General features: G+C 45.9%; 1 protein-coding gene across 1 annotated transcript in view; it reads left to right on the forward strand.

Annotated features, from left to right (window-relative positions):
* The window catches only part of PPARA (peroxisome proliferator-activated receptor alpha), a 97,984-nt gene that overhangs the window by 48,462 nt on the left and 36,729 nt on the right, over window positions 1-12,793 (forward strand). The window contains exon 2 of the mRNA XM_011984070.1: window positions 3,266-3,512. Coding sequence (XP_011839460.1) covers window positions 3,305-3,512 — 208 coding nt within the window. The 5' untranslated portion in view covers window positions 3,266-3,304. The remainder of the gene's footprint in view (window positions 1-3,265; window positions 3,513-12,793) is intronic.

Consider the following 12,793-nt stretch of genomic DNA (forward strand, 5'->3'; position numbering starts at 1 on the left):
GATGGTCTTGATCTCCTGACCTCGTGATCCACCCGTCTCGGCCTCCCAAAGTGCTGGGATTACAGGCTTGAGCCACCGCGCCCGGCCTCTTTTCTTTTCTTTTCTTTTCTTTTCTTTTCTTTTCTTTTCTTTTCTTTTTTCTTTTCTCTTCTCTCTCTCTCTCTTTCTTTCTTTCTTTCTTCCCTTTCTTTCGACAAAGTCTTGTTCTTAACTCCTAGCCTGGAGTGTGACAGCATGATCTTGGCTCACTGTAACCTCCGCCTCCTGGGTTCAAGCAATTCTCTTGCCTCAGTCTCCTGAGTAGCTGGGATTACAGGCACCTACCATCACTCCCGGCTAATTTTTGTATTTTTAGTAAAGACGGGGTTTCACCATGTTGGCCAGGCTGGTTTCGAACTCCTGACCTTAAGTGATCTGCCCACCTCAGCCTTCCAAAGTGCTGGGATTACAGGCATGAGCCACCATGCCCAGCCCTAGCTACTTGCTTTCTATTGGAATGAACCTCATGGTTAATAGTCAGTTAGTGACTGCAACTTTTGAACTTTTTGTTCATAGTGAAAAACATTTTAAGTAATGCTTACCCCATTATGTTTCTTGCCATTTGAAAAAAAAATCTCCCTTCAGACAGAATGCAGAATAAAATACGACAGAAAATCTGTACAGATTCACAACCTGATTTAAGTTAATAAGTTATAGAGAAAGAAAGTCTTCTAAACCCTATGAAAGGTTAACAGTTCTCTGTTATTTTTCCCTGTGTGCTATTTGATGATTTCCCTGTGAACTCTGATGATTTATTGCCAGAATTCCAAACATAAGATGTGAATTTCACAAAAATGGATGAAAGGTATCTATTTTTCATTGGTAGAGGAAGCCAAAGCATCCCTTCTTCACCGCACTAAAAGCTGTTGTTTACATTAAGCAAACCTCAGATGTGAACGTATTTTTACGCAAATGCATTTAATGGATTAATATTGTCTTTGGGACAGTATTCTTCACTCCATCTGGAGAGTCTGGCGTTCCATAATCACCATGTGATGACGGCTGCCCTGACAGTGGCTGGTGGCAGCACATGCCCCCTGAGCCTCTCCGTGATGTGATCTGTGGGCATCATGTGACCATTTTCAGAAGGGAAGATAGTTCTGGAAGCTAAAGGTCACCTAGTCAGCCTCGTTGGGCGATTGATGACTCAGCTGGGTTCAGGGAGGTGGACCCAAGGCAGAGCCTCTACAAGGCAGTGGTGGGCAGGGCGGTTCAGGCAGGTGGCACCTGGGCAAAGGTGCAGACGTGAAATCCTGAAAGCAATTCTCGGTGCTGCTGGGTTTCCAGGAGGTAGAAGAATGGTGACAAGTGCACCATCAGGTAGGGACAGATGTGGAAGGGCTGGAACAGTGTTCTCAGGAGACTGGGCTTCAATCTGGAGGTCCCAGGAAGTGGTTTAAGATGTTTCAGCGAGAGCATGATACAGACCAACCTGGGAAGAACCGCTGCTTTGTCACTGTACCCCTATGGAAATGCTGTTTGCTTTGCTAGTTGAAACAGCCCACTATTGTCTGAGACTCACCCAGTTAAATTTGTTTGGACTCCACAAAGTATTCTTGGCCATACCATCACAGTCGAGGACCCCCTGCATGAGCTGCCTTCATGGCTACAGGGAGAGCACACCCAAGTGGATGTCACACCCAGCACACATGCCACCGGCTTGGCCCTGCTCCCTGCGCCCCATGGGCAGCCTGAGCCACACTGGCTGCCTGTTGTTCCTGGGGTGTGCCAGCATGTTTCAGTCCTGGCTGGAGCCTTTGCACTTGGTGTTCTCTTTGCTGGAACTTTCTCCCCCAAGACATTTACACAGCTTGCCCCCTCATTCCCTGAGGTTATCTCCTGCCCCCTAATCAGTGTGAACTTCCCTGGCCTCACCCCGGACACTCCACATGTGCATTCGTTTCTTTATTCACCGTTTGTGTCCCAGTTACAAGGGAGGCTCCCTGAGAGCAGGGATCTGGTTTTTGTTTGTTGTTGTTGTCGTCGTTGTTTTGAGGTGGAGTCTCACTCTGTCGCCCAGGCTGGAGTGCAGTGGTGCAATCTCAGCTCACCGCAACCTCCACCTCCCATGTTCAAGGGATTCTCCTGCCTCAGCCTCCTGAGTAGCTGGAATTACAGGCACCCGCCACCAAGTCGGGCTAATTTTTGTATTTTTAGTAGAGATGGGGTTTCATCGTGTTGGTCAGGCTGCTCTCCAACTCCTGACCTCGTGATCCGCCTGCCTCGGCCTCCCAAAGTGCTGGGATTACAGGCATGAGCCACCGCACCCGGCCCTGTTTTTTTTTGTTTGTTTTTGTTTATTGGTTTGTTTGTTTCTGAGACACAGTCTCACTCTGTTGTCCAGGCTAGAGTGTGATGGCACGATCTTGGCTCACTGCAACCTCCACCTCCCAGGTTCAAGCGATTCTCCTGCCTCAGCCTCCTGAATAGCTGGGATTACAGGTGCCCGCCACCACGCCCAGCTAATTTTTGTATTTTTAGTAGAGACGGGCTTTCTCCACGTTGGCCAGGCTGGTCTCAAACTCCTGACCTCAAGTGATCCACCCGCCTTGGCCTTCCAAAGTGCTGGGATTACAGGCGCGAGCCACTGTGCCCAGCCCAGGGATCTGTGTCTCCGCTGTGTCCCCAGCACCTCAAACACATTGTATGGAGCGCTGCACAACTGCTGAGTCAGTGATGGCTGAGTGAGTCCTGGCCCTCGGGCTGCGGCTCCTACAACATTTTGTTTAAAGGTTTTCACTTTCACAGCGTGCTGATCAATAGCCAAGCCCAGAGGAGAGGCTCAGCACTGTTCCCGTTTAGATGATGAATTCAGGCGTATCTTCGATGATAAATGACGTTGCATTTCAAAACAAGCAAGTGGCCAGGCGCAGTGGCTCACACCTCTAATCAAAGTACTTTAGAAGGCCAAGGCAGGCGGATCACCTGACGTCAGAAGTTCGAGACCAGCCTGGCCAATGTGGTGAAAGCCCATCTCTACTAATAATACAAAAAAATTAGCCAGGCGTGCTGGCGGGCTCCTGTAGTCCCAGCCACTCAGGAGGCTGAGGCAGGAGAATGGCATGAACCCGGGAGGTGGAGCTTGCAGTGAGCTGAGATCGCACCACTGCACTCCCGCCTGGGCGACAGAGCGAGACTCCGCCAATCAATCAATCAATCAATCAAACAAACAAGTGAATGTTGTTATACGTCAACCTTATCAATTGTTCCTCTTTCCTCCCGGTAGCTTGGAGCTCGGCTGCACAACCAACACCATCCAGTCACGATGGTGGACACAGAAAGCCCGCTCTGCCCCCTCTCCCCACTCGAGGCTGGCGATCTAGAGAGCCCGTTATCTGAAGAATTCCTGCAAGAAATGGGAAACATCCAAGAGATTTCGCAATCCATCGGCGAGGATAGTTCTGGAAGCTTCGGTTTTACAGAATACCAGTATTTAGGAAGCTGTCCTGGCTCAGATGGCTCGGTCATCACGGGTAAGTGTGCTGTTTCCTAGAAAGTTTTATTTAGAAATGTTTCTTCCTAAAGAAAGCTGTTCTTTTTAGCTGGAAAATAAGTCACACTTTTTTGCAAGGAAACCTTCGGAGGTGGTAAGGCATCACCTCCAGTGCCACTGGGCCCTGGAAGGCACGTGTCACGGCTCACGGTGCTACCTCTTGTGAAAACCATGCATGCATCAAACAATGCTTGAGATTCAGTCACGGGGAGCAGCTAAAGTACACAGACCCTAACCCCAGCAAGCCCACGGGGGACAGCTAGACATTTTTAAGAGGAGACGTGTGCAAGCGTCTGCGTGGAGGCACTGTTGGTAAGAGGGAAGGATGGGAAACAAGCTGGACGTGCGTCAAAGGGAAACAGATAAATTGGGATGCGTTTATACAGTGGCATACTTCATAGCAATTTAAAAGAACAGACTACACCAGGCGCGGTGGCTCACGCCTATAATCCCAACACTTTGGAAGGCTGAGGCAGGTGGATCACTTGAGGTCAGGAGTTCAAGACCAGCCTAACCAACATGGTGAGGCCCCATCTATACAAAAACATTTTTTAATTAAAAAAAAATTAGCCAGGCATGGTGGCGCATGCCTGTGGTCCTAGCTACTCAGGATGCTGAGGCAGGAGGACCATTTGAGCCCAGGAGCTCGAGGCTGCCATGAGCTATGATTGCCACTACACTCCAGCCTGGGTGACAGTGAGACCCTGTCTTTAAAACAAACAAACAAAAAAATTAAGAAACATCAAATGAAAATAAACAAGCTTAATGATATATTTAAGATCCAATTAATGTAAAATCTTTTATTTACTTTTTTTATTTTTTGAGACAGAGTTTTGCTCTTGTTGCCCAGGCTGGAGTGCAGTGGTATGATCTCAGCCCACTGCAACCTCCATCTCCCGGGTTCAAGCAGTTCTTCTGTCTCAGCCTCCCTAGTAGCTGGAATTACAGGTGTCTGTCACCACACCTGGCTAATTTTTGTATTTTTAGTAGAGATAGGGTTTCACCATGTTGGCCAGGCTGGTCTCAAACTCCTGACCTCAGGTGGTCCGCCCGCCTCAGCCTCCCAAAGTGCAGGAATTACAGGCCTGAGCCACCGCATCTAGCCCACGTAAAATCTTTAACACTAAACAATCTAGTACATCACTGTTGGAAACAGACATATATATATTGCAAGCTTTAAGGACTCAGTCGCCTCCTGAACGAGATGGAGGGAGAATTGGGGAGGGCTCCCTTGGGGACCCCAATTCTCTCTAGGTTGTATATTTTTAAAAGACTCCAGCAGTGTGATAAACCTGGGTGGTGTGTACATGGGTATTACAGTCATGTTGCTTAATGACAGGGACAGGTTGTGAGAAATGCATCCTTAGCGATTTCATCATTGTGTGAAAGTCATAGAGTACACTTAAACCCAGATGGTACAGCCTGCTGCACACCGAGGCTCTGCGGTGCAGCCTGTCGTTCCCAGGCCACACCACTGTACAGCGTGTTACTGTACTGAATAGCACAGGCCCCTGTGACACAGTGGTAAGTATTTGTGTGTCTACACATACCAAAACATATAATAGAAAAGGTTACAGCAAAAATACAGTATTATCATCTTATGGGACCATGATACCACAGTTGAACTTACGGTCTGTTGTTGACCAAATGTCACTGTGTAGTGCGTGACTATACAGAAATAAGCTCAAAGAAATTAAGTAACTTGGCTGGGCGTGGTGGCTCATGCCTGTAATCCCAACACTTTGGGAGACTGAGGCGGGCAGATCACCTGAGGTCAGGAGTTCAAAACCAGTCTAACCAACATGGCGAAACACCGTCTCTACTAAAGAATACAAAAAATTACCCAGGTGTGGTGGCGGGCACCTGTAATCCCAGCTACTCTTCTCAGGAGGCTGAGGCAGGAGAATTGTTTGAACCCAGGTGGCAGAGGTTGCAGTGAGCGGAGATCATACCACTGCATTCTAGCTTTGGCCACAGAGTGAGACTCCGTCTTAAAAAAAAACAAAAAAGTCCAGGTGTGGTGGCTCACACCTGTAATCCCAGCACTTTGGGAGGCCGAGGCAGGCAGATCACTTGAGGTCAGGAGTTAAAGACCAGTCTGGCCAACACGGTGAAACCCCATCTCTACTGAAAATATAAAAATTAGCCAGGCGTGGTGGTGTACACTTGTAATGCCTGGGCAACAGAGCAAGACACCGTCTCAAAAAAAAAAAAAAAACAAGGCAAATTGAGTAACTTGCCACTGTTCATACAGCCAGAAAGACACAGCGCCCGGGCCTGGACCCTGCCTCTCAGCTGGCTCTAGAGGGCTGTTCTCTGCATGCTGGCGTGATCGTGCCTTGTAAAAGGTGGCAGTGTTCTCAGCTTAGTCAATCAGGAATTGCAAGAGGCTAGTGAGCCCTTGAGGACTCTGGGGGGCCTTTGTGACTGAGCAGCTTTGGGAATGACCCTGGCAGATCTTTACAGATGGTGCAAGTTTTGACTCCCTTTCTTCTGGCGCATTAAGCAGGGGATAAGCACTGTGGAGAGAGTGAAGGTTTAGGGAGATCATGGCCCCCAGAGCAGTGCAGGAGGGGACAGGGAGGCTGGAGGAGAGCAAGGAAAAGGCTCCGCATCAGGTGGCGCCTTGAGTGGCCTGGGTAGGTTGCTTGCAGCGAACCCAGGTTAATGGCTTTGACAATGACCGCCATTGCTTCCTGAGCACTGCAGGCTGCCCACACACCTCTCACCTCGACTTGCCTAAGCCCAAGAGCAGCCTTGTGAGGTCATTGCTATGTTTATTTAAGGAAGGAGGAAAGCAGGCAGGCCCCAGGACATCCTGACTGGCCGGAGATCACCAGCCCAGAACCCAGCCCTTAACCCCACAATGTGCGACCTTTCTTCACCCGTCACAGACACACCCCATGCTGGTTCACTGTTCACTGACTATTTGTGCTATTTATCAGAAAAACTTTTTCTTTATGGGTTTGAAAAGATTTATTTTGCTTTTGTTTGTTTTTCTTTTTTGCCTTTCTTTTTTAGGGAAGGCAGGCTCCCCCAGCCCCACCCCCAGGGTGAAAAATATAGTTCATTGTCTAGTAAAAGAGTTCAAAGATACGCTTTTTTCTCTGGATAAAATATACTCTAGAGCTTGTTCTGAAATATGGAATTAGTGTGAGCTGCAGGAGTGGGTGGGTGTGTGGCTCTAGCTCTGGAAAGTTCTTTCCCGGCAGTGGCTAGGAGGGCTGCCCAGCCCCCTCTCACCTCCCCCGGCAGCTTAAACACAGGACCCCTTATTCTGTGCTCTCTTCTGACCCCTGGTCCTCATGCAGGAGGGAACCCTCTTCTTCTAATTAGATGCAGGGATCCTTTTGTAAGAGTAGCGTATTTTAGGTCATTGTTAAGAGTTATAATCTAAAACGTATTTTTAACTCATCTGAAAGTTCTGACAAAGGTAAGGCTTGAGAATTTCCTGCATACTAGCCTTGTGGTCTATATAATCCATTAAAAGCCACATTTAACCCAATTCCACAGACTGAACTGTGCTTCCTATCTAAATAAATTAAGAGCAGGCGGGGCACGGTGGTCACTCCTGTAATCCCAGCACTTTGGGAGGTCGAGGTGGTTGGATCGCCTGAGGTCAGGAGTTTAGACCAACCTGGCCAACATGGTGAAACCTCATCTCTACTAAAAATGCAAAAAAATTACCTGGGCATGGAGGCATGCACCTCTTAAGCTTAAGGACATATTTCTTATGATCCAATTAATATAAAATATTTTATTTTATTTTTTTATATTTTGAGACAGAGTTTCACTCTTGTTGCCCAGGCTGGAGTGCAGTGGTGCAATCTCGGTCTGTAATCCCAACTACTCTGGAGGCTGGGGCAGCAGAGCCACTTGAACCCAGGAGGCAGAGACTGCAGTGAGCCAAGATCACACCACTGCACTCCAGCCTGGGCAACCGAGTGAGACTCCGTTTTTAAATAAATAAATAAATAGCAAGGGTTCAGGGGAGGAGAGAGAGGGTTCCAAATTTGTTTTGAACCAATTCCAAGGAACTTTATGGCAAAAAGAAAAAAAAGGAGAACTTATAAAAAGTGACCACACTGAATTGTCCTGGACATACATCCCTGGTTTTGACCACTAGCCTTTGAAGTAGCGAGTGGGGTGATAACCCGTTTTTATTTCCCTCCCAGCATTTCCTCGCTCTTATTCATACATGTGGTCATTTGTACTCATCTCACAATCCTTAAAACCTCTTTGCTTCTTTCTGGGTTTTACTGTACTGTTACTGCGAAGTCTGAGAGATGAGGTTATTTAAGATTATTTCTTATTTGTAAATTAGATCTTTCATCTTTGTATCTAATCTGATCTTTTGGGTAATATTCCTAGTTAGGTAGACTGGTCTCTCAGAAGGGCCGAATATTAAATGCACTTACTTTAAACTTTACACCCAGGAGACCGGATGGGTGAGGCTGGTTCACTCCGCCAACGTACCTTTTTACCCCTGGTTTTTCTTCCCGGCTTTATTGCCATAATTGACATACAATAAACTGCACATCCTTAAAGGTTACAGTCTGATACGTGTACACGCACACGCATCTGTGAAACCATCATCACACTCAAAATCGTGATGCAGAATTTTTGCTCCTTAGTTCAACTAAATCTGGGTTCTTGTGTCATGACCAGGAAAAATTAGGCACGTGGACACATAGAAGGGTGAGGAGAGCAGTATTGGGTGAAAAGGAAAAAAGAGAAAAACTCTCAGCAAAGCTAGAGGGGATCCTGCCAGTGGGTTCCCAGCTTACAGACTGATAACCAGGCCACTACACATGAGCTGGAGGCCAGGCTCCTCCCCAATGCGCAAGGTGAGAACTTCCCGTGGCTCCACCCCATTCTCCCAGTGCCCAGCTGGGTCCCCGTCCGTTGCGGGCCTGTCCAGACAAGGGAACCCGGGGCAGGTTCCCTCATCTGCACAAAAGCATCTGATGTAAACACTTATGGGGCAGGTTGCAGATTCTCTGGGGACTCCCCCCTTATCTGCCTCCTGCATCTATCAGTAGTGCCTCTGTCTGTCACCCCTGAAGTTTACTTGTGCTGTTTTCTTTTTCTTTTTTTTTTTTTGAGATGGAGCCTCTATCTGTGGCCCAGGCTGGAGTGCAGTGGTGCGATCTTGACTCACTGCAACCTCCGCCTCCCAGGTTCACTCCATTCTCCTGCCGAGTAGCTGGGACTACAGGCGCCTACCACAACGCCCAGCTAATTTTTTGTGTTTTTGGTAGAGACAGGGTTTCACCGGGTTAGCCAGGATGGTCTCGATCTCCTGATTTCGTGATCCGCCCGCCTCGGCCTCCCAAAGTGCTGGGATTACAGGTGTGAGCCACTGCGCCCGGCCACTTGTGCTGTTTTCTAATTACTCTTTCCCCAGCCCCATACCTCCCTGCCTCCCTCCCCCAGTAAACCACTGATCCACTTTCTATCATTCTAGATTGCTTTATATTTCCTAGAATTTTATATAAATGGAATCATACAGCACGTACTCTTTCTAGGCTGGCTTCTTTCACTCTGCAGAATGGCTGTGAGACTCATCTGCATTGCAGCAAGCATCAGTAGTTCATTCTTCTTCATCCATCGTGTGAACATAGCACAGTTTGCTGATTCACGCACCTGTTGATGAGCATTGAGTTTGTTTCTAGCTTGTGGCTATTACAAATAAAGCTGCTATGAACATTCATGTACAAGTCTGTGTATAGACCTCTGCTTTCATTTCTCTTGAATAAATACCTAGGAGTGTGATGGCTGGAACAGATGGTAGGTGTTTGTGTAACTTTTTAAGAAACTGCCAAAATCTTTTCCAACATTTCGGAAAAATCTTAGAAAATGCTATACTATTTTATATTCCCACTGGCAGTATATGGGGGAGTTCCAGTTCCTCCATACCCTCATCAGCATGAGACATGATCCGTCTTTTTAATTTTAACCATGTCAGTAGGTGTGTGATGGTCTCTCACTGTGGTGGTTTTTATTTGCACTTCCCTGGTGATGTTGAGCATCTTTTCGTATGCTTATTTACCGTATATCTTCTTTGGTGACATTTCTATTCAAATCTTTTGCTTATTTTTTAATTGAGTTACTTGTTTTTCCACTATTCACTATTGAACATTATTTATATATTTTGAATACAAATACTTTACCAGACCTGTGATCTACCAATATTTTCCCCAGTGTGTGGTTTGTCTTTCTTTTCTTTCTACTAATAGTATCTTTAAAAAAAAAAAAAAGTTTTTTCGTTTATTTTGTTTTGTTTTTGAGATAGGGTCTCAGTCTGTTGCCCAGGCTACAGTGCAGTGTTGTGATCATGGCTTACTGCAGCCTTGACCTCTTGGGCTCAGGAGACCCTCCGACCTCAGCCTCCCGTGTAGCTGGGACCACAGGTGTGTACCACCATGTTTGGCTAAGTTTTTCTTTTTTTTTTGTGGATATGGAGACTCATTATGTGGCCAGGGGTGGTCTTGAACTCCTGCACTCAAGCGACCCTCCCACCTCTGCCTCCCAAAGTGCTGGGATTATAGGTATGAGCCATCATGCCAGACCAGTTCTTAATTTTGATGAAGTCCAATTTATCAATGTCCTTTTTTTATGGATACTTCATATTTTTATTTATTTATTTATTTGAGAGAGGGTCTCACTCTGAGCCCAGGCTGGAATTCAGTGGCATGATCTCAGCTCACTGCAGCCTCAACCTCCCAGGCCCAGGTAAATTTCTTGTATTTTTTGTAGAGACGGGGTTTCATCATGTTGCCCAGGTTGGTCTCAAACTTCTGGGCTCAAGCGATCCACCCGTCTCAGCCTTCCGAAGTGCTGGGATTACAGGTGTGAGCCACCATACCCAGCCATATATATACACACACATATACACACATATATATGGTTGTTTATATATGTATATTTGTATATATGTATATTTATATTTATATCTATTTTTGAGACAGAGTCTCACTCTGTTGCCCAGGCTGCAGTGCAGTTGTGTAATCTCAGCTCACTGAGATTAATTTTAGTTTTAATTTTTAATTGACAAATAATAATTGTATTTTTATGGGGCACAATGTGATGTTTTGGTCTATGTTTACATTGGGGAATGTGTAAATCAAGCTAATGAACATATCCACCACCTCACCAACTTACCATTTTTTGTGTGTGGTGAGAACACTTAAAATTGGGCTTGAGGCCAGGCCCAATCCCAGCACTTTGGGAGGCTGAGGCGGGTGGATCACTTGAGGTCAGGAGTTTCAGACCAGCCTGGCCAACATGGTGAAACCCTGTACCTACTAAAAACACAAAAATTAGCCAGGCATGGTGGTACACACCTGTAGTCCTAGCTACTCAGGAGGCTGAGGCAGGAGAATCACTTGAACCCAAGAGGCAGAGGCTGCAGTGAGCTGAGATCATGCTACTGCACTCCAGCCTGGGCAACAGAGCAAGACTCCATCTCAAAAAAAAAAAAGTCTATTTCTTGAGCAATTTTGAAATATACAACACATCATTGTTAATTATGGTCACCATACTGGGTAGTAGATCACTAAATCTTATTCTTCCTGTGTAACTAAAACTTTGTTCCTTTTGACCAACATCCCCCCATTCCCCCCGTCAGCCTTAGCCCCTGATAACCACCATTGCACTCTCTACTGCTGTGAGTTTGACCTTTTTAGATTTCACATATGAGATCACATGGTATTTGTCTTCCTGTGCCTGGCTTATTTTACTTAGCGTAATACTCTCCAGATTTATCCATGTTGTTGCAAATGAAATTTCCTTCTTTTTTAAGGCTGAATAGTATCTGTGTGTGTGTGTGTGTGTGTGTGTGTGTGTGTGTGTGTGTGTGTGTGTGTGTCACATTTTCTTTATCTCTTTATTCATTAATGGTCATTTAGGATGATTCCACATCAGGCTACTGTGTATGGTGCCACAGTGAACGTGGAGGTGTAGACATCTCTTCAGTGTACTGGTTCCAATCTCTTTGGATATAAACCTGGAAGTGGGATTGCTGGATCATACGTAGTGCTATTTTTGTTTTTTTGAGGAACCTCCATACTTATTTTCCATAATGCTATTCTAATTCACAATACTACCAACATTGGACATGGGTTCTTTTTTCTCTACATCCTTGCCAACCACTTGTTATCTTTTATCTTTTTATATATCTGGCTGCTTCTACATTTTTTTCTTTCTCACCAATTCTGAACCATTTGATGGTTTCTTCCTTTATGCTTCTTGTCCTTGAGGTTCATTGAGCATCTGGGATCAGTGCATTTATTGTTTTCATCAAATTCAGAAGGTTAGGCCATTATTTCTTCAAATTTTCTTTGTCCGTCTCTCTCTATCTTTGGGAGCTCCAGTTATATATACGTTAGGCCACTTCAAGTTGTCATACAGTTCACTAATGCTAAGTTCTTTTTTAAGTCTTGTTTCTGTGTTTCATTTTGGACCGTTTCTATTGCTACATCTTCAAATTTACTAATTTTTTCTTCTGCAATATCTAATCTGCTCCTAATCCCATCCAGTGTATTTTCCATATTAGATATTGTAGTTTTCATCACTAGAAGCATGATTTGGTTCTGTTTTCACCCATGTATCTATATAACATGTCCAGTCTTTCACTCAGCTTCTTAAACATTTAGAATATGGTCAGAATAACTTTTTTTGCTGTTTTGTTTTAGAGACAGGGTCTCACTTTGTTGCCCAGGCTGGAGTGCAGTGGCGTGATCACAGCTCACTGCAGCCCCAACCTCCTGGGCTCAAGGAATCCTGCCACCTTAGCCTCCTGTGTAGCTGGGACCACAGGCACACACCACCACACCTGGCTAATTTTTAAATTTTTTGTAGAGACAGGGGTCTCACTTTGTTGCCCAGATTGGTCTCAAACTCCTGGGTTCAAGCAATTCTCCTGCCTTGGCCTCCCAAAGTGTTGGGATTACAGGCATGAGCCTCTGAACCCAGCGCAGAATAACTTTTTTTAAATGTCTTGAGGCTGAGTTGGGCAGATCATCTGAGGTCAGGAGTTTGAGACCAGCCTGACCAACATGGAGAAACCCCACCTCTACTAAAAAGACAAAGTTAGCCAGGCATGGTGGCATGTGCCTGTAATCCCAGCTACTCGGGAAGCTGAGGCAAGAGAATCGCTTGAACCCGGGAGGCGGAGGTTACGGTGAGCCGAATCACACCACTACACTCCAGCCTGGGCACCAAGAGCGAAACTCCATCTCAAAACAAAACAAAACAAAA

This window comes from Mandrillus leucophaeus, unplaced genomic scaffold (genome assembly GCF_000951045.1).
Source record: "Mandrillus leucophaeus isolate KB7577 unplaced genomic scaffold, Mleu.le_1.0 Scaffold26, whole genome shotgun sequence".
NCBI lineage: Eukaryota > Metazoa > Chordata > Mammalia > Primates > Cercopithecidae > Mandrillus > Mandrillus leucophaeus.